This window comes from Coffea eugenioides, chromosome 11, assembly GCF_003713205.1.
Source record: "Coffea eugenioides isolate CCC68of chromosome 11, Ceug_1.0, whole genome shotgun sequence".
In the NCBI taxonomy this organism is placed as follows: domain Eukaryota; kingdom Viridiplantae; phylum Streptophyta; class Magnoliopsida; order Gentianales; family Rubiaceae; genus Coffea; species Coffea eugenioides.
In genome coordinates, this window is record NC_040045.1 from 49198529 (window position 1) to 49218331 (window position 19803).

General features: G+C 38.7%; 2 protein-coding genes and 1 long non-coding RNA gene across 8 annotated transcripts; 1 reads left to right on the forward strand and 2 right to left on the reverse strand.

Moving 5' to 3' along the window:
* Positions 1-252: 252 nt before the first annotated feature.
* LOC113753190 lies at positions 253-7392 on the forward strand. Of its 5 annotated transcripts, XR_003464991.1 has the most exons (5): positions 253-338; positions 2998-3219; positions 3547-3878; positions 4518-4774; positions 5460-7392. It is a non-coding gene; the product is annotated as an uncharacterized LOC113753190 (long non-coding RNA). The 5 variants fall into 5 exon arrangements; XR_003464988.1 differs by having other exon boundaries at positions 4518-7392; XR_003464989.1 differs by having other exon boundaries at positions 2998-3161; positions 4518-7392.
* On the reverse strand, positions 7332-10076 carry LOC113753189 (zinc finger protein CONSTANS-LIKE 2). Its single transcript, XM_027297288.1, has 2 exons — positions 8929-10076; positions 7332-7876 (listed from the first exon to the last, which is right to left on the reverse strand). The coding sequence occupies exons 1-2, from the start codon at positions 9745-9747 to the stop codon at positions 7517-7519; spliced, it is 1179 nt and encodes a 392-aa protein (XP_027153089.1). The 5' UTR covers positions 9748-10076; the 3' UTR covers positions 7332-7516.
* A 4591-nt stretch (positions 10077-14667) lies between these two features.
* On the reverse strand, positions 14668-18297 carry LOC113753277 (mediator of RNA polymerase II transcription subunit 18). 2 transcript variants are annotated; one of them, XM_027297388.1, is made up of 5 exons: positions 18143-18297; positions 17061-17160; positions 16527-16584; positions 16093-16449; positions 14668-15417 (listed from the first exon to the last, which is right to left on the reverse strand). In XM_027297388.1, the coding sequence occupies exons 1-5, from the start codon at positions 18176-18178 to the stop codon at positions 15315-15317; spliced, it is 654 nt and encodes a 217-aa protein (XP_027153189.1). In that variant the 5' UTR covers positions 18179-18297; the 3' UTR covers positions 14668-15314. The 2 variants fall into 2 exon arrangements, with proteins under 2 accessions (XP_027153189.1, XP_027153188.1); XM_027297387.1 differs by lacking the exon at positions 18143-18297 and adding an exon at positions 17298-17583.
* Between the last annotated feature and the right edge of the window lie 1506 nt (positions 18298-19803).

The following is a 19803-nucleotide window of genomic DNA, read 5'->3' on the forward strand; positions in this document are numbered from 1 at the left end:
CACTTTTCATTTTGAGCTTTTGGGTCCAATGTTGTTCTATTTCCAAGGTTTTTTTTTTTTTTTTGTGAGATGGCACTTTTGTGCTGGGCTTTTCATGAAATTGGTACTCAGCTTGCCTGCTAGGCTATTCAACACTTCTTGTTTTGAGTTTCTCGGCCCATTAAAGACCAAACCCAAGCTAAATCCACCAAAAATTCTACAGCTAGCTGGGCTGAGAAGCATATCTCCGTATATTGCGCGCTGATTATCCAATACAACATATTAATGTTGACAACCGGCGCTGGCTGGTCACGCAATTTCCCGGATAACGGGAAAAATTTCCCGCCGTCTTTCCGCCGGTGAGTGGTAGCATCTCTGCTAAACTTTACCAACTTCTCAGCTGGTCAGTCTTCTTGTCCAGCATAACCACAAATTCACATGCACCTCACTAAATTCTGATTGCAGCCTCAAGTCCTAATTTTGTTTTTATTTCCCAATAGTGTTGTAAATTGCAAATGAACTTGACGATTTTTTTTAATTGGGATAAAGTGGAAGGAACTCTGCTGTAAATAATAGGTTAGGACTAGGAGGAGGACAAGGACTAGATGAGGTGCAGAAAAATACAAGTTCTTGTCAAAAACAAAAAAGAAAGGATTTTCGGGTATTTTACTTATATCACATGTACAAGATTGGAAATGAAAATGGGAGTGTTCATGGGGGCTTCTGCAATCTGATGGATGCATGTTTCTGGACATTCATTTCAGGCCCATTTATATTTATATGCAAATTCTGGAACCAAGTGATGAATATAATTTTTATGTTATTATATTATTAGTAGTTAGTAGTTATGTGTTGCATGGCATTATCTATGATTAGATCTGAATGCACATGAAATTGCCAATTATGAATGCTAGCTGTCAAGGGATCTCAAGATTTTAGTCCAAAAATTAATTTAGCGCTGTTGTTTCTTTACTTGGGTCTTTTGTTGGTGGTAAATTATTGAAATGAAAACCTACAAGTAGATTGGCTAGTCTATTAAACACGTAGAAAAGACAGATTGTTCTAAAAAAGGAGGGCCTAAATATGATTGGTAGGGTCCTCTTCCCACGTTCCTCTCAAAACCAGATGTTATTGCTAACAGATAATCATGTTAGTCCATCGCTAAACCTGACTTCCTGGCTGGTTGAACCACCTGGTTTGCAGAGGCCTTGTAAGTTTGGCTTCTTTGTGGATAGGTTTTGCCAACAACTGGGGTTCATGAATTTGACACCTGGGGAAGGAAAGGATTGGCACACAGGGAGTATCTAAAACTTCAGATTCAGTGTTTTGCTCATGTATACTCAAATGCAATCATAATTTGTGTGGTTGATCCTGATTTCTGTATTGCAGCTGTTTAGCTCAAAATACCTGGTATCATTAGTTCAATTTGGTAGTAATTCAGGAATACAATAGTAATCACTATGGAAATCTGGCTGGTAAAAAGTGGTTGTCGAAACTGCACACTAAGGCTTGGATTACCAATTTCGTGTCAAAGTGAAAACTTCAATTCATCTAGAATTGGTTATTGTACTTGCAGTTATGAACTTACAATCATGCAGTAGAATCTTTACATCTGCACAATCCGAATCTCCTTTCTCTATTTCTCTTCCATAAATATGTCACTGTCTTCTATTTCTTTTTCTCCTCAATTATTCCCTGATTAAAAAGGTGTGGCTTTGATGCCCCAAGATAACACTTTTGTACTTATGTCCATCAGCAATTCTAGCTTTTCTTTACCCAATAAGTGATTCTGGATCTGGAATGAATAAACTAAAGCTTCCAATTCTAAGCACTTGGGTGATGGGAGTCAAGTATGATGCTTAACTCTATATAAGAACTGAAGATGCGTGATTTGCACCTGAAAGCAATGCTAGAGTTGCATGCTTTGTTGGTGTCTGATTGCTGACTACGAATATCAGGAGTTAAATATGGTGAATTTCTAAAGCTTCTTGCTTATTCTACAACTCTGCCCCATATCTAGATAAAGGATATTTAAAGGAGTATGCTCTTTATTACTTATTGGTCTTTCTGGCACTGGAATAGGACTTCCTGCACTTTCAAGAATCTTTTTTTTAGTGCATATGATATGTAAAGGAAGCATGCTTCAGCGAATGGGAGAATGGATTGTGATCCTTAAAGCCTCTCTGGATATAGAAGAGCACTAGTGGAAGTGCCAAGCCAATTTGGTATGTCATATGCAGCACATAATAGGTATCAAGCTCGAGAGCCACAGAGTTGTTGTCCAGCTGGTGGTGCCATTTGTTCTTTGGCTGGACCTGCTCCTGATTGCTTTTTGTTTAGGAATTGACGTCCACAAGGAAATACTGGTGTGGGAGGATAGGATTTAGATGCTTGACATCATTTTTAAATGCAAGATGCACTTTCATACACCAGATCATCGTTTTCATGATGCCTTGTCTTGGTATTAATGTTTAAGTCATGTTTACTCTTGTAAAGAACTGGTTCATACAAGGTTTTGTCATCCACTCATCCTTTACCGCTTCCTTTCTTTTTGTAGAGAAGCTAAGTTTTTCCTTGTCCATGTCCGTCCCCCAAAATAAAATGAAAAAAATGAGAAATGCAAAGAGAATGGATTATGTGGAAATGGAATAGTTCTTTATTTAAGTGGAGATCTATCTCACAACCTTTGACTTTTCTTCTTGCTCTCTCTCTCTCTGTGAAAGAGGAGATTGATTTGGTCCTACTTCCTAAAAATCTAGCCGCTGATGAGATTGATTTAAATCTTGCTCTCGAGTAACCAATATATTTGACCATGGAGCCTTTAACCTTTGGATACATGGTTGAAATAAGTTTTAGAGTTTATAATACTCCTAAAATATGAATATTAAGTCCTAATTCACTGGTAACCAATTTTGCAACTTCTTACCTACCATTTGGTTTTCTGAACATCCTTTTTTAGTTTTTTTTTTCCCTTTTTTTGGGGGGCTTTTAATTGATATATATCAATCCTTTCCACAGTGTTGACACTGCATTAAACGCAGAGTTTGCTTTACAAGTTGGAGAAGGATGCTATTGTTCAGCAAATGGTAGAACAGAAATAGATACATAAAGCGCACAAGTATCAGGAAAGACCTCAAGTCCAGAAGCTGAGCCTCTCTTAGGATAGTTACAGTGCATACAAGGTGTCCAGATTTAAAGCCTATCTTCTAGCTGCATGACATCCATTTATTCCTTGCTGGGGTATTAGTTGCTCTTTTTACCTTTTCTTTTTGACGGTGCACCTAAAAAGTGAAAAGTGTAATGTGCCTTTAGTTTGCTTAATCAAAATGGTCCTGAATTGAAGCTTTGCGTTTCTTTTGGAAATCAAGTAGTCTAAGATGATACTTCCTAGTCCTTTGACGTTGACCATTCTTGAAAGTCCTTTATCTTGTTTGATGGTTGATAATTATCAGCTGGATCTTTTAAGTTTGGTTAATTCTTATATATTTCAGTGACATATCTATTATTTGAGTAGCAAATATCTCAAACTATCTTTTTTTGCTGATTCTGGAAATTTCCCTTGGTTAGGATAGGATTGATGACATGGCACTGAGAAACTTTGCATTGGTGGTTGCTACATAAAGAAAAAAGTACCTATGTTCAGGAAGACCACTAGAGTGAATATTTCCAAGAATCAGGATGACTCAGAGCGAAAAGACTAAATCTTTCGCAATCGACATTAAGGCATATTCTGTTTATTAAGCTTAGAGAGACGAAGTCTCCTTCACCTCTGTAACAGATATATATTCTTTGTTGGGGGAGGACTCACCTTTTCACTTTTTCTTTGAGTCTATGCCCAGAAGAATCAAGTTGCAATATGCTTTCTGTAATCATCAAATCCAATGAATGGCAGACCAAGGGTGAGGCTAATATTTATTTAGATACGTCCACATTGCTGTCAAGGTAATAATGAACTGCATCTTCGAAGCAAATGCATGAGATTGATGAATGAGACATAGGAAACATCCATTTCCTTTAGATACTTTTTTTTTTTTTTTTTTTTTTTTTGTAAAAAAGTTTTCTAGGACATGTTTTATTCCTTTGTTTGCTTAAGCCTCAATGATAGGGATAGAGACTGTAGTAAGTGAGAATATTTCAGATAATGTCCAGCAGGTGTTGATTGTCAAAGTGTTTTTTCTGCTGATGATATGAATGAAATGATAAATTCTGGTGGCATTTGGAAAATTTGAAGAAATAGTTCAATAGCTTTCTTGAAGGTTCAACAAGATATGCTAAAATTTTTTGTTTAAGCAATGATTACATCATTGAAATTGCAATGCACTAGTTAAAGATGTACGGCTCGTGCTCCTACAATTACTTTTTTTTTTAGTTTTCGCCTCCTTCTCTTCTCAATCAGTTGAAATTACAAATATGACTTTGTCTAAAACACGGTGTTAGTTTTTGGGAATCAAATCCTAATCCCTAATTGTAATATATGTGAGAATTGATAATTGTTTTCCTTCTGTATATGATGTCCTTTGTCTGCTACACAAGTGCAGACAACTACTGCAGTGGAAGAGAATAATTGCCAACTACTTGTTGATTGAAGGCAGTGGGACCACCAAACTATGAATGAATAAGTTTTTCATTCAATTATATCAAGCTTCATGGCAGGAAAGAAACTGAAGAAAGCATAAAGTTGAGCCTGGACTCGAACACTGTTATAACTGAAGTCATGCAGAGCATTAATTCACCTACAGTTTAAAGCGTCTTTTGCAATTCCAATTTTTGTGGCTGGACTTGATTCTATGTCCTGGTATACTTTACTAGAGTCTATACTTCTTGTCTTACACATTAAAGCTTTTTGGTCTGACCCTTTTTGGCTTTAGCTTCATCTTAACACCCTTTTGTCATCTCCCTTTTCCTTTAACTTCAGCTCTAATAATTTTTTAACTTAAACTTTTTGCAGTTCTTTAAATGCTCGTATATAAATTCTGACTTTGTTTTAGGTTTATCTATGGATTAAGGAATTATCGCTGTTGTAAGTATGCATGTGATTTACAACAATGTACGTGATAGAGTTAAAAAAGTATGTGCACAATTACTGCCAATACAAATGTGATGACCACCCAAATTCAGTAGTTTAGCGTCTCTAATATTTCTGGAAATATCTGTCGGACCCTTTGGTGAAATTGCAAATGAAGCATGGGGACAACTATTCAATAGAAAATGAAAAAAACCTGCTTATGATCATAGAAACACTAAGCACTCAAAATGTTGACAGAACTAGGGGTTTGGCTTCAATAGATGATTCAATCAGATACAATAGTTCTTACTAGGCCTGATTGTACACCTAAATATCTCTTTGTAGACATGTTGGATAAGCATCATATTGTAGAAGGTGTAAAATTTTATAGATTCCAACATATTTGAAGTATGCATTTGAATTCACAATTTGTGTTCGAGTGTCTTCACCTGTTCTTTATGTGCTTACCTGATAGAGAAAAAGGCATTGATGTCCAGCGAATGGCAATGCAGAAAGAGATAATTTGTGATGGATCTGCAATGGTCTTAAAGCAAAAAGGTAGAGGCATGTCTGATGGTATATGTGGTACATGCCAGGTACCAAGGTCTGGAATCACAAAGTTTTCTACAACCGTAATTGCTTCAGTTGTCTTTTTCCAGAACTTCCTTTTGTTTCTTTTCTTTATATCTTAACAATCACAAAAGCATAAAGTTCCCATGTTATTCAACATCTTGATTTTTGGAAACTAACTCTGCCTGACCAGTGGATAATACCCTAGACTAGTCTATTGTCCTCTGATGATCTATTTATTTGTTTCAGTTTTTATGTTCCTCATCTGTTGAAGACAAGTTGAATTTGGATCTACTTCACTAATTCCCAGACTCTTTGCCAAGCTTTTCAATTATCATGAATTTCTTGCTGTTGTTGTTTGGTATCCCTTGCTTTACCATTTATGAATGAAGTGTTACTGGTGGTTTTCACCAGGTGGAGAGGTGCTTGCTGTTTCGCATTAGTGGAGCAACAAAAAATGGTTCATAATTTCGAGAAATGATAGGATTTAATTAAGATTTCTTTCTACAAATAAAGTGTAGTATAAGTGACAAGCCAAATATTTCAATATATGGGTTTGTCACTCAAAACTTAGATCCTCACTGTTAGATTACCACATTATCTTATTTCTTTGATCAGTTTTTTTTGGGTGCTGAAAATTCTCTTATCCAGTGAATGTTGTAATAGGATCTAATTTTTAACGTTACTTCAAACCATTCATAGCTTCAAGTAGAGTAGTGAGGAACGATTACTGATTAAATAGGTACAGTTATCAAGCAGGATCTTAAAGATAAATTGCTGAGCCATTTTCTAGCTGACAATCTTGGAAAGTAACAAGGATATAAATTTTGCTACCAAAACAAGCCCACACCTCTCTGATAGCTTTATTGAGGTAGAATGTGAGGTAGAAAGTGCCTGTTTGCTTTGTTTTACAATTAAATGCCACAAAAGTGTAAAGTGCAATATTCTTTTTAAAAGCATCATCGGCATTTTAAGGTGAACCTCAATTTCAAGGCTACTGACTTAGTTGCCTATTTGTCTATATCAATGTCTGTGATTTATATTGCAATCAATTAAGCATCCATGCTCTCTGATGAATGAGACATAGGTAGTGCAAAACTTTGAGATGATATTTGCATTTTTTTTAACCGCTGCAATACTGGGAACTGGGACATGGCAAGCAGTGGGTAATCAACTTTGGATGCCTCCCCTGCTAGTGTCCAGGAAACAAAAAAATGGGCGGGGAGAAGGGGGCTTGTTTGGATGTTAATTCCACCCATATTATGAGTAAGAGTTCAATTACTGTTGCCTGATTAAGCATAGAATGCAAGTAGGGGTTTTGGGTTCTAATTTTCAAGCCAGGAAATATCTCCACCTACTTTTCCCTTTCATTTTTAAGACGTGGACCTAATATTCTGCTTATCTTTTGCCTTGGGCCAGTGAGTACTAATATAGAATCTGGGACCAACTTGCAGGAATTGATGATAAAGGTGTTATTTTGGAAGGAATGAGGTCTATAGGAAGCTGATTGTGCTTGCTTTCATTACAACATTGCAGCAGACTAAAAAGTTTTTAAGCTTTCTGAGAGCCCAAGGTTTTTAGCTGTAAAGGTTCTTCATCTGTTTCCTGTGGCTAGACTTGCTCCCGTCGTTATTGTGAAGCCTTTATACTATGGACACTTAAACTTATTCTAGTCTGACTCTAGTTTTCCTTATTTATGTATGGTTTTTTGTTTCAGAATTAAGTGTAACTAATGTACCTCATGGGAAATGTGTTTGCACCAAAAAAGCAATAGTGCTAATAATAAGAGCATGTATCCTGGATTACTCAAAAGCTGTAGGCACTGAGGAAGGCAATATCAAAATTACAAAGCACATTTCTATGATCAGTTATAACAAGAAAGACACCCTATTAACCTTGGCTTTAGACATCTTAAATACAATTCTCTTTCTGAAGTGGTTCTGGTTCTCTCTTGTTCTGGATTCAGAATGATGGCACGATGCCATAACCACTTTCCACCATTAGTGAGGTCGAGAGCATCTGATCGACTTCAACTTCAACATCCGTTCTTTTTGCAAATCGACCTTTAATCCTGGGTCTGGTTTCTGCATACGCCTTCCTTGAAGCGTACCTGATCGTCTTCTCAAATTTTCGGGTCTTCTTCTTCTCTCTGTACCTCAGAACTTTGGCCTCCCTGTCCATTGGCGTAAGTTGCTGTGGCATTTGAATTGGTGGGCTTGCGAAAAGGTCGATGGTTCCTTTGGGTGGTCTATGATGGGAGATGGAGACATCGCTCATGGTAGACTCTGGGACTACACCACAATCCATGGATGAGATTGAAACCTGAGATAGTAGTCAGAAACACGGCATTGGTCCCTTTCAATTGTAAATATTGCTGAAGCAAAATGTTCCTTTAAAAAAGGAGTCTTGCTTTTGAGGAAGTCAATTTAGTACCTTAATCCTGGCAAAAGGGGTCGGGAACAAAAATTTGCAATAACATTCCTTTGGATCATAATCCCAAGTTGTTCAAGCTTCTTGGAGCACTGACTAGTTTAGAGAAGTACTGGCTTAAGCTTCTCAAACAAAGCCTGTGCTTGCAAGAAGAGATTTGAACTGGAAAATGTTTTTGTGCTCGCTTATTTTGCAAGAAAATCCTATCATACTGTGTCCAAAAAAATCTAGGCTAGGATCATACCGTATAGTCCTTGTTTTACTTTTTATCTTAAAAGTACTTCTTTCTATGCATAGAATTTTATCCCTTCATTGAATTGCCTTTCTACCCATCATGCTTTTATTTAAAAAGACACCCGACGGTAGAATTGAATTACCCCTTTTTGGCTTGGGTTTTGAATACCAGACTCTAAGAGTAGGGCTGACTACTGCGGAGCAAACAACAGAGAAAGAATTTTTTTTTTTTTCAACCAATGGATGTATATGTATACAAGTTTTAATTCATCTATTGCTCACATATTTCTTATAGCACTTAAAAAGTGGGGCAAAAAGAATACTTTAACCAAGCCTTAAATATGGGTCTAAGTGGTAATTTCAAGTACTCCCTCCTTCTTCCCCAACGACTCCCCCGCCCCCCTTCTCTCCCACCCAAACAAAGAAGAAGAAGAATTAATCATATGAATTGAAGGTTTAAAATGTTGGAACAAAATTGCCCAATTAATTATACAGCAGTTAAATTGCAAGAATATAAAATTTAGCCGGTCCCTAAGGTTAAAGCTGAAGTCTTCGAGTAAACAAATGAGTATGTGTTTGGCTCAGGAGCAAAGTCAAAAAGAGGAAACGGTTATTAGTTATTGCAGAAAACCAAAGTAAAGCCGCATCACTTTGAGCAAAACTCTTGTTAAGTTAACAACAGCATAATAATGCATAAGAATAAAACTTACGCTGTGACTCATGGAAGATACTGGATAGGCATACCCAGTATTTGATGCTTCATACTCCAATCCCAGCTGAAAACTCTGGTGATGCTGATGCTGAAGCTGCAGCTGATCTTTTGCTCCTCCGGAACGAACCGGGACCACGCTGTCTCCTCCGTAACTCTTCTGAGGCACAGCATAGTGTTGCTGCTGATTGCTATACTGATGATGGCTAGTGTATTGATTTTCTTGGCATGAACTATACTCAACTAGGTCCAGATACTCATCAACAACCTCGCCACCAAATAGCATATTATTATTACTGTTGTTTTGGTGGTGGTGGTGGTGGTGGCTGTTGTTTTTAACGGGATTAAGTAACAGCCAAGAAGCTGCTTCGTCTTCATCATTTTCATCGATGGTTTCATCAACATCTTGAGTCAAGAAACCATCATCAGCATCTTCTGTATCTTGCCTGATCATGGATCCCCTGGGATCAGTAGCCGGGGGTCCATAAAGGGTTCCCGGAATCGGCAGAATGGGGACCCTGTGGTGACGGCGGGCCAAAGGGTTGGCGGAGTGGATGTCTGAGTCGCAGGCTGCACAGAGGGATGCTGCATCAGCCTTACACAAAAACGCTGCAGGAGCACGCTCGCAGGCCTCGCACACCCACACGCGCTCGTGGCGCGAAGCCACCTTGTTGGCTGCGTGTATGCGAGCGTCGCAGCCGGTGCAGAGGTACGCGGAGTCAGCCCGGCAGTAGACGGTGCAGGCCGCTGAGCGGCAGGTGTCGCACACCCGGGCCCAGGTGTTGGCGCCGCCTCCGTTGGTGTCCTCCTGTTTCAGCATTGCTTTTTATGCTGTTTGGAGTGAAAAAAATGGTAAAGAGAAAGAAAGAATGGTTCTGGTTTGTGTCTGAGACTCTGAGGGGAAGGTATGGTTGTGGTTTAGCAGGAGCTCAGGAGTGGCATCGAGATGAAATGGGGACTGGGTTCCGCTGGGGTGGGGGTGCGGGTGCGGGTAGCAGCACTGCTCGATGAAAAGAGGGAAAGGTGTTTGAAGACACTTAACAACAACACAGTTGGAGTTGAGGTTGAGGGCAAAGGCAACTGCCAACCAAGTAAAGGTCCTCCCTAAAGGACAAGGAGGGGGAGAGAATCCGTGGGTGCGACACGTGGCGAGGAGTTAGTGGGTTGGAAAAGTTGTTTTATTATCTTGTGGTTGGCTGTGATTCTGGCGGCCCCTGGGTGCTTTTTGTGTGGGGTGGGGGGGGGTGGGGTTTGGCATGTGGGGTCTACAGACCTTTGGCTTTTGGAATCAATTAGTATTGTGGGGAGGACCGCTTGGACGGAAAGGGATCAAAGGACTATCCTCTTCTGTTCTGTTCCAAGTGTTTCTTCTTCTCATCTCTTAGACTCTCTATCTGTATCTGACTCACAGTCACAGGTGGTGTGGACTTTCGGACACTTAGCGCTCCATATTTTATTGTCCACGACACCGCTTTGCTCCCCAACTTTCACTCAGTCACTACGCCAGCAGTTATATCATATGGATAAATTCACTTGTTTTTTTTTTTTGGGTTCCTTTTTGGCCATTCTAAATTTATTTTTTTATAGCACTTGTTGTCGTTATAATCTTTTTTTATTCAGTATAACAAGTGAAAGATTTCGAACTCAATATTTTACAATTATACTCCCTCCTTCGGTATCACTCAATTCATTCCTTCCTCTGCCTACTAATATAATGTATTGTAACTTAATAATAATTAACATAATGGTACATTCTCTTTTTATTTTGTATTCTTATTGCGACTGTAGTATTTAAGTTATGTTTGGATTGCATTTTTCTGAATTTTTTATAGAAAAATTATTATAACGATTTGATATATATGCGGTAAAATGATGTGCTGCAAGAAACTCGGTGAGTGCTGCCTTTGTATATCATCATACATGCAGAGGTCAATTGCGGCTTTGCCACCTCAATTAACATTTGCCCCAAGTTCTCGTGACCGGTATCTACGACACTACTGCCTTTCTTCCTTTTTTTTTTTTACAAGTGCTATAAAGGCCGATCGAATTTACATGTAAAGAGATGTTCCATTAACTCCTCCTCCATGAATTTGATCATGCTGTAACGTGACTACTAAAGTTCCATTAACTCACATGTATACTGTTTATCTGAAGTACGACTCTTTTTTTTTTGGGAGGGAGGGAGGGAAAAAGTTAAATCAATCAGTATATCAATGAGCGAAAATGAACTCGAGCGTTGATCAGCTAATTATGATGACATTGTTGGGAAAATTAAGCTCGATAATTCTAGCATCTAACAGCTCATTTTCCTCAAGAATTAAAACAGAACAGAACAGAACAGAACAGAACAGAACGTGGTGGTAAATGAACATTTCGTTCGAATAAATTATAGCTAGATAGCTTCCCATGCGCAGACGAGAGCGGGAGATTCAATTCGTTTAAGAATCGAATGCATTTAAAATTTTTTTCATAGATAAAAAAAAAATTTTTTTGACCACATTAATGGTGAAGAATAATTCCGTTGGCGTGATATATACGAGCTGTAGCCTCTTTTCACCTTCATCAATTCGAAGAACCTGGCTAACAAGGACTGGAGAGCGTGTGCCAGAACTGAAGGCGTAAAAAATGTAAAAAAAAAAAAAAAAAAAATGGACAGCGTGAATCTCAGAAGAAGTATGAGTTACAACGTGCAAAGGGGGAGATGCTGTTTCATTCCACCTAGGGCTGCAAACGAGCCGAGCCGAGTCGAGCTTTGAGCTAATCGAGCCGAGCCTCGACTAAATTTTACCAAGCTCGAGCTCGAGCTCGAGCTCGACGAGCCGGCAAATTTCGAGCTCGAGCTCGACTCGAATCAAGTCGAGCCGAACTCGAGCTCGAAAAAAAATAAAAAATAATTATTTTATTTTAAAAAAAATAAATAAAATAATATTTTTTTCTAAATAAATAATAAAATATTAAGGATATATACGTAATTTTACTATAAAAATAAAAAATAAAAAAATATATATATAATATACGTAATTTTATTATTAAATAAAAATAAAAATAAAAAAATATATATATATACCCAAACTCGCGAGCCGGCTCGCGAGCTAACGAGCTTAATATTCTGAGCTCGAGTTCGCTCGAGCCGGCTCGAGCTCGACTCGAGCTCGATTAATAACGAGCTCGACTCGAGCTTGACTCGAGCCGCACGCGAGCGGCTCGATTCGTTTGCAGCCCTAATTCCACCCCATACAGCCCGCAATTGCCATGCAATCCACCGTCTTCTGTGCTGATTACCAAAAAAACCTAGTACTACCCTACTTTCACGTAAAACGAAGCGTACATTTGCTTTCCATTCGTGTTTTCTTTTTATTTCACCAAAAAAAAAATAAAGAAAAGCATGTGGCCAGAATTGTGTATCAAATTGTGTACGTATGTATGTACTGTCGTTGTGCTGAATTGTTTGTCTGACTTCATAATTAGATAACTTACCAGTACCTTTCAGCGTTACAGTGGGGGCCTAACAGCAGTAGCAGTTTCAGGATTTCGTGAGAGGCTATTGACTTTGCCTTGGCCCTCCCTCTGGTTGTGGTTCACTGGTAGTCAGTGATTGGTAACAGTACAGTAATACTTCTCAATCCTCCCCCCACCCCTTCTCGCCCATGCATTTCGACTGCAACATAGTATAAACAAGGTCCCAATGTCTGCATCATCGGAGATGAGATGACACTTGAACTCCCGAGTCAGCATGGCTGTCTGAAAATTGCTTGGGCTATCCGGGAGTGGATAAAATGAATGATTGGAGGGATATGGTCAGTGTGGTCGTGGCAGCAGTTGAGTCATGCAACCCAATTAACTGTAGCTGACTAAGACGAAACCTTCTTCTCTCCCTTTCGAGGCCCACAGGGCAAAATAACCTCCGAGCCAATGGCACAGCACCACCTTGGACGAGGGCAGATCAGCGACTTCCTCAACCACAAGTTTTGGCCAAGCAAGTAGCAACAGCGCGAGCACCCCGGACTTTAGAGTTTAGCGGCCAAGGAGGAGGAGGGCCTTCCAATTTGAACTCTTTAACTGATCCGCTTCACATGACTTTTGGGTCCAATGAAAACTGAAAAGTACTTCTACTTTACGACTCCTGCTGCTGCAGGTCTACACCAGCCTGCTGTTACAGCTACTCTTTTACTAGTACAGTACAACTCTTGCGATCAACATGGTGATGTGGGTTTTTTATAGTAGTATTATTATTGTTATTGTTATTTTTACCATAAGCCAGTTTTAAACCCTTTCACAAGGGCCTCTATCAGCCTTGTAACCATCAAAATCACAACTAAAATACTACACATTTCTACGTGTAGTGTGACTGTGTTCTGGGTGAAAGTCGCACTGATTGCAAATTAAATGACAGAAGCTCCTCCTCATTCTCCCTGCCTTTGTTTAGTTGAAAGCTCTGCTAACATCCTTTGCCCGATCTGCATCCCCTCTTAAAGGCTCCTAAAAGCTAGTTAACCCCACGCCCCCCCCCCCCCTCATCCCCAAAAAAAAAAAAAATTTTTTTTTACGCTATCCTTTGAAGAATAGGTGGAGTTCAAGGCTTAAAGATTTGGGAACCCGTATGGCCTATGGAGCAGCATTTGTTATCCGTAAAAAAATGGGCTCAACCAAAGGTAGATTGAAATGAGACAAGTGCCCCGAGCAAACTCCGATGGTTGAGTTGATGCGTTTAATAAAATTGAAATATAAAAAGTGAAATCTGAAATCTGAATCTATTAAATTGTTAAATTATTAAGTGTTAAATCTAATACATTTAATTGCATATCATGTTCAGTGATAAGTGAATAACTTATCACTTAATTTTTAGGGCAAGTTTTGCTTAGAAAATTCAGTGCTACTTAATTAATTCAGATGTTCAATTTTTTATTATCAAACGGTCTGAATATATTAGGATTCAAACCCATTAAGTTTAAGTGCTGAACTGAATTATCAAATGAGACCTTAGTAATGATACTTAAAGAGATACTCTTCCAAATTTCATTAGTTTGCTCAAGTTAATTAATAATTAATGAATGAATAGGAGGCAAACTCCCATTTACCAGGAACTAAAATGGGCCTTAAAGGTCTCTTGTTGCGCCATTTAACTTGGATTTTTTCATGGGCCAAAGCAAAAATTGGGACATCTGTATCCAGTTTGCATAAAAAAAAAAAAAAAAGGTTTCGAAATCTTAAATTCCGTCAGCCGTGATTGCTACTTGGTGGATTTTAAGAATCCTATTTGACAAAATTTGGCGTGAACCCGCAGGCCTATTGATCACCATAGCAGCAAAACATTTTGAATCAGCAAGACTTCACTTACACAACATTCTCAAGTTTCAACCACTTACCCCCCATTATTCATTCATTCTTCCAAAATGCCCCGCATTTCTAAGTTCTAACCCCCTTTGGCGTCTCGCGTGCCAAGTCTCATAGCGCCTGGGAACAATAATAATAAAACATAATAACTGTACACAAATCAACCATTTCATTGGCAAAAACTTGCATAGAACTGATCAACCACTTAGAAATAGATCCTGTGGACATAAGTAAGTCATGTCGCCCACACTTTTGCTTTATAATCTTCAGCAAAGAAGCAACGTGGCGATGTTTGTGGCCAAATGGTCCACTACCTTGTTGGTGGATCAGGTCTATCCAAATATTTGCCTTAAGCAGCTATTGTTAAGACAATATGCATTCGTGATTCAGTCTTGTCACACAGAAAAAAAAAAAAAAAGGATTCATTCTTTTCCCTTGTGATCCAGAAAAAGTTGGCTACATTTAACTACACTGCATGGGCTTCAGTTGGACACACAACTCTTCTACACTATGTAACTTGCTATGAACAGCGCAAGCGCAGGTCCATATAACATAATAATAGGGCTATCTACTGGACCTGGCTCGCCAAGCTCCGTCCATCTGACCCTTAAAATATGTTGGTCCAGCCATAGCATGAAGATGGGCTTCGATGAACAGAATTCCACCGCTCATCCTAGCCTAGCAATGGCCAGTAGGGGGGACTGGAACACAGGGGCTAGGCCCAAGCAATCCCAAATTGATCGTGGAACCAATACGAGTGGGTCATACCCATTCTAATACTGCCCAAAAATCCATAAATTCCCATTTTTTACCTTTTTTTTTTTTTCTGAATCCCAATTTTAGCTAGAACCAAGATTCGAAGTTCAATCCCAAACCACTGAATCCGAACAAAAATCAGTCTACAGCATTAATGATTGATCCATTTAATGTTACTTGAACTTTTCAGTTTGCCCTTCCATACCCATATGTTTTGGACTAGAGTACCCCATCCATGGGGCTCGACTCGAGTCCAAGTAACACAGGGTGCAAGCGTACGGACCCCTCACCCATGGGCTACAATGTTGCGCCACCACCATCTGACATCAGCGATGCAGCAGCTGCAGCAGCAGTTGGAACAACCCCAGTCGAGATGCCCGGTTTTGACAAATGCAATAGCCTGAGAACACACAAGATTTCAGACGATATTTTGGATCAGCTGGAAAGTCAAATTTCTCACATCAAGAACTAAGGAAATCATCAAGTTGCAGAAAGTCCATTGCAATGCATAAGAAGTTGGTAATTAGTGGTATCTATATTTTCAGATAAGCCCAATTCCAAGATTCCTTTACAAATCCAACCAAACGATTCGGTCCTACAATTCTTGGTAAATTACTAGATTGGTTCCACAACTAGGATACACTGCGCTACAGAGAGTGATCCTACAAGAAGAAACTGTTGTATCCAAGTCCTTGTCAAGCACTTTTGTTTTCAAGCTACTAAACATGACGAATGGAGAAAGGTTTCTCCACTTAAAGATGGTAGAGAGACAAGAGAAACAAATTAAGAAACTGCCTCCTATTTCATGCGAGCAGAATTATAAGACTTAATCTGCATGCATTCATCTTTGTATCTGCATCGATCCTTTTCACCTAGTATTGCAGCCACTTGCTAGTATCTACAAGAACTTTTTGCTATATCTTTTCAACTTTTTACCTCCTTATAGGGCTGCTGGCTGATATTGTCTACGTAATCTAGCCGGGTAAAAGTGCGAATTTCAATATATCCTTTTTTGTTTGTTTGTTTGTTGGTTTTTTTTTTTTGGGGGGGGGGGGGAGCAAGAAGAAGCACTTACGGTGCAAGATACTCGCAAAAAGATGATACGGCAGCAACAACTTCAGAATAATTTTCAGATGAAGCAGGGCCTGTCACTTCAACCAGTTGTATCCCTGGAGTTACAGGAACAGCCTCATCAGTTGAATGCAGTTTCAGCATTTTATTGATTGAAGACACAGTTACAGTTATCTGAGCTCCTCTCTGGAAATGGAAGGCAAATCCTACTCTCAGCAGTTCATGGTCCAACCTGTAGCCAAGTGCATAAAATAAGCGTAGTGCATCCTTGCTTATTTTGCTTTCTACGGTGTTCCTGACCAGCACCGAAATTTGCTCAGCACCAGCACCTCTCATTGCACCACCAACTTGCCGAACCGTCCTAAGATTTTAGTTTTCAATACAAATTGGTAATCTATTTCAGGAATTACAACATGTTTTCAACAAAATCCTTTTTACCAAGTTGGTTCAGACTGCTCCAGATCACACAAAAGTCGAACCTCTGAAGAAACTAAACCTGCAAGCAAAAGCATGAAACCTTGTTTATTAAGCAGAAATCTACATGCAAGAAGGGGGAAAAAAAAGACGAAACTAGCTTTTAGGGAAGACATGCCATTTCAGAAGTATGCCAATTTTCTCAGAGAACTGACATTACAAACCCTTGACAACCAGAAAACTGATCAAAACATAAGATCCTCCAGAAGTGAAGACGCATAACCATGCACAAAGAAATTTAAACAAAATATGGAACTATGAGGTACATCCATCCAAAAGCTGCTGCAAAACAAAGAACACCTTGCAAAATGTGATCCCCGATGCGATTGAGTCTGTGACCATAATATAAATAGCCAATTGACAGACAGTTAAAAGAAACAGCACTGAGAATGTTATTGATTCCTGTGAGGAAATTAGGCATACGCAAACAAGGATGCCAATGTGTAAGTTTCACTTGACTAATCTTCGTAGGAAACTCATACAAGAAAATCCATTTACCTAGATTTGGACAACTTTTTAGGCACAACTCGTGGATCCTTAGGCGCTCCCTGTGAACACCACAAAGTCCTTGAAGAAGAATCTCCAGGGCCTCAACATGCTGGGCGGGAAAAAGTGCAAGTGCATACTTCAGTAAGGGGTGAGCAAACAGTATATTAGGTAATTTTTCTACAGAAATATCGGAAAAAGCTAAATAGCAATCCAAAAAAAAGATAATGATTGTCTGCAACATGTTACATGCACCCAAAGTTGAGAACTTTCATCTCCACAAAGGTATGACAAGCGAAGGAGGTTACCAGTAGCCATTGACACCCGCCTGAGCCTGACATGGCAGGCACATGACATCTAAAGCATTTTTGAGTCATAAATAGTAGTGTAAATAAATAGGAATTGGGAAGATTAGCTAGGTATACAATTTATCTTAATATCTTCACATAAATATATATGTTTTATACGTAGAATGAACAATTCGAGTCATTGAACAATACATTGCTGCGATCGAAGAAGCTGCATAAGCTAGTTAAAACAACCTGTTTTATACGTAGATCACTAGCGCTGCGTTTTTGCAGTGATAATTGGAAGTCCATCTTTCAGCCCTTCGGGTGATTTGAAAGTCACGTTAAAAAAAGAGCAGCACAGCTGCCAAAGTTATACCCTTGACTTACCAACAAAGAAAAATACACTATTCTGGTAAATTAAAGTCAATCTTTCCATTAATGGCCCCCAAAGATACAAGCTTTGGATATAGCGATCCCCTTCCCTTAAAAGACACTGAAGAGGAAAAGCATTGCATTGCATTCTCCATCCTTTCCCTCTTTCCTCAAATCCTCATATTATTCCACAAGTACGTTTGTCTGATTATTTTCAGTGAACCAAATCAAAATTCGTCATTCATCCTAAACCCCACTTAATTACTACATAGATTGCGCTGCAACCGACCAAAATCACAATTAAAGTCAACTACTTGATTAGTCTAAAACTCTAAATGAGCTCCCAGGTAAAAAAAGGTCGAAGGTTTAATTTGAATTAAGATAGTATTAGGCGTAATATAAGAAGGGAGATAAGAAACTAGTAGAGCTTACTTGGGTCTCGATAATTCCCTGAACCACGCACTCCATTGTTTCTCTGCACACTCACGACGGAGACCGGGGTGGCAGGGAGGGAGAGGAACTGGATTGAGTAACAGGAGTCGGGTCCGGAATCCGGGTACTCGAATAAATTTCCACAACAAAACGAAAAAAGAGAAACTTTTATTTGGGGAACGGAACTTTACTAAAGACATGCTAACCAATGGCTTTTGGACTGTTGGCCATACAAATATGTGAAAAGTACAGGTTTAACCCTAACCCCCTATCACCTGTCACTAATACGTGCATGGTGCAATTATTTGGTCTCAGTAAATTATCTTCGTGACACGAGAGATCAAGTCGATCATGCTTTCCATCATTTTTGTTACTAATGTTAGTGTACCTATCTCGTCTTAATAAAGTGTACCTATCTCGTCAAATTGATATTTATCTTTAATAAAGAATTTTGATAATGTGAAAGGTCAAATTGGTCCTTGCCTCTCATAATTTGCTATCAATGTTAGTGTACCCATAATCAGTGCATAGTGTACTCATTTGGTCTTGATAAAGTGTCTTTGTAGTGTAGGAGATCAAATTAATTCTTGCCTTTCATCATTTGTTACTAATATTAGTGCACCCATCTCGTCTTAATAATGTATCTTTGTGATGTGGGAGGTTAAATTGATCCTTGCCTCCCAACATTTGCTGGTGCACCCATATCTTAATAAATAAAGTGTCTTTATAGTGTGGGAGGTCAAATTAACCCTTGACACCCTTTATTTGTTGCTAACGTTAGTACACCCATTTGATCTTAATGAGGTGTCTTTGTAAGGTGAGAGGTTAAATTGACCAAATGCGTGGCTTCTTCAAATTCAAATTTCCAGTTGGTTTTCCCTGCTCTAATTGGGCCCTTCATGCTTGCTATTTCCGTGTCCTGAGGACCTTTATTTGGCATAATTTCGTTTTGGGCCTTTAATTTCACGGACCATGTGCTTAGAGCCCTGCAATGCTAAGTTTTCAATTTTCACTAATTTGATTTCCAAACTAGAAAATCGTTCTGCAAATGCCAGAGCCCAATAACACGCTTCAGTCATTGGATTTGTGATCACCATTGGCAAAACAGACAAATGATTTTATCAAATGTTTGTCCAGATGTACAAATGACTTATTTATGCATATTGAACAAAGTTTGCACTTTTTTTACACTTATAGTCTACATATTACTAAAAGGGATAATTTCACAAACCTCCACTGAGGTTTCTGACACTTGCACTAACACCCTTCAAGGTTTTAAAAATTTTAATGACCACCCTTGCTTTTGAGATTTTTGTAACAATTCAGTCCATATAGGATTAAAATATTAATGTCATGAGTGAGATGGAATTTTTATTCCATGAATGCCCTCTTGGTCCTTGTATTAGTAGAAGATTTACATAGGAAGTGATGATAAAAAAAAAAGTCCATGTTTGGTCCATTAAATTTTTAAACCGTACACAACAAACTGTAATACAAATTGAAAATCATAGCTACCAACTCCACAACAAAATACAACTTTTACTTAACATAAAATTCATAACAACACACTAACATTTATTTCAACCTTTAATACCTTTCTATTATACCTTCCTCACATACAAATTTACACATAACATCAGAGTACATGAAATACAGGAATT

Excerpts from the sequence above, each read along its gene's own strand:
- LOC113753189 (XM_027297288.1), bottom strand. The coding sequence starts at position 9,747 with ATGCTGAAACAGGAGGACACCAACGGAGGCGGCGCCAACACCTGGGCC. Across the intron at positions 7,877-8,928 it reads TATCTTCCATGAGTCACAGC|GTTTCAATCTCATCCATGGA; the intron begins GTAAGTTTTATT and ends CTACTATCTCAG.
- LOC113753277 (XM_027297387.1), bottom strand. The coding sequence starts at position 17,405 with ATGTCATGTGCCTGCCATGTCAGGCTCAGGCGGGTGTCAATGGCTACT. Across the intron at positions 17,161-17,297 it reads GTTCTCAACTTTGGGTGCAT|CATGTTGAGGCCCTGGAGAT; the intron begins GTAACATGTTGC and ends TTTCCCGCCCAG. Across the intron at positions 16,450-16,526 it reads GAGCAGTCTGAACCAACTTG|GACGGTTCGGCAAGTTGGTG; the intron begins GTAAAAAGGATT and ends CTAAAATCTTAG.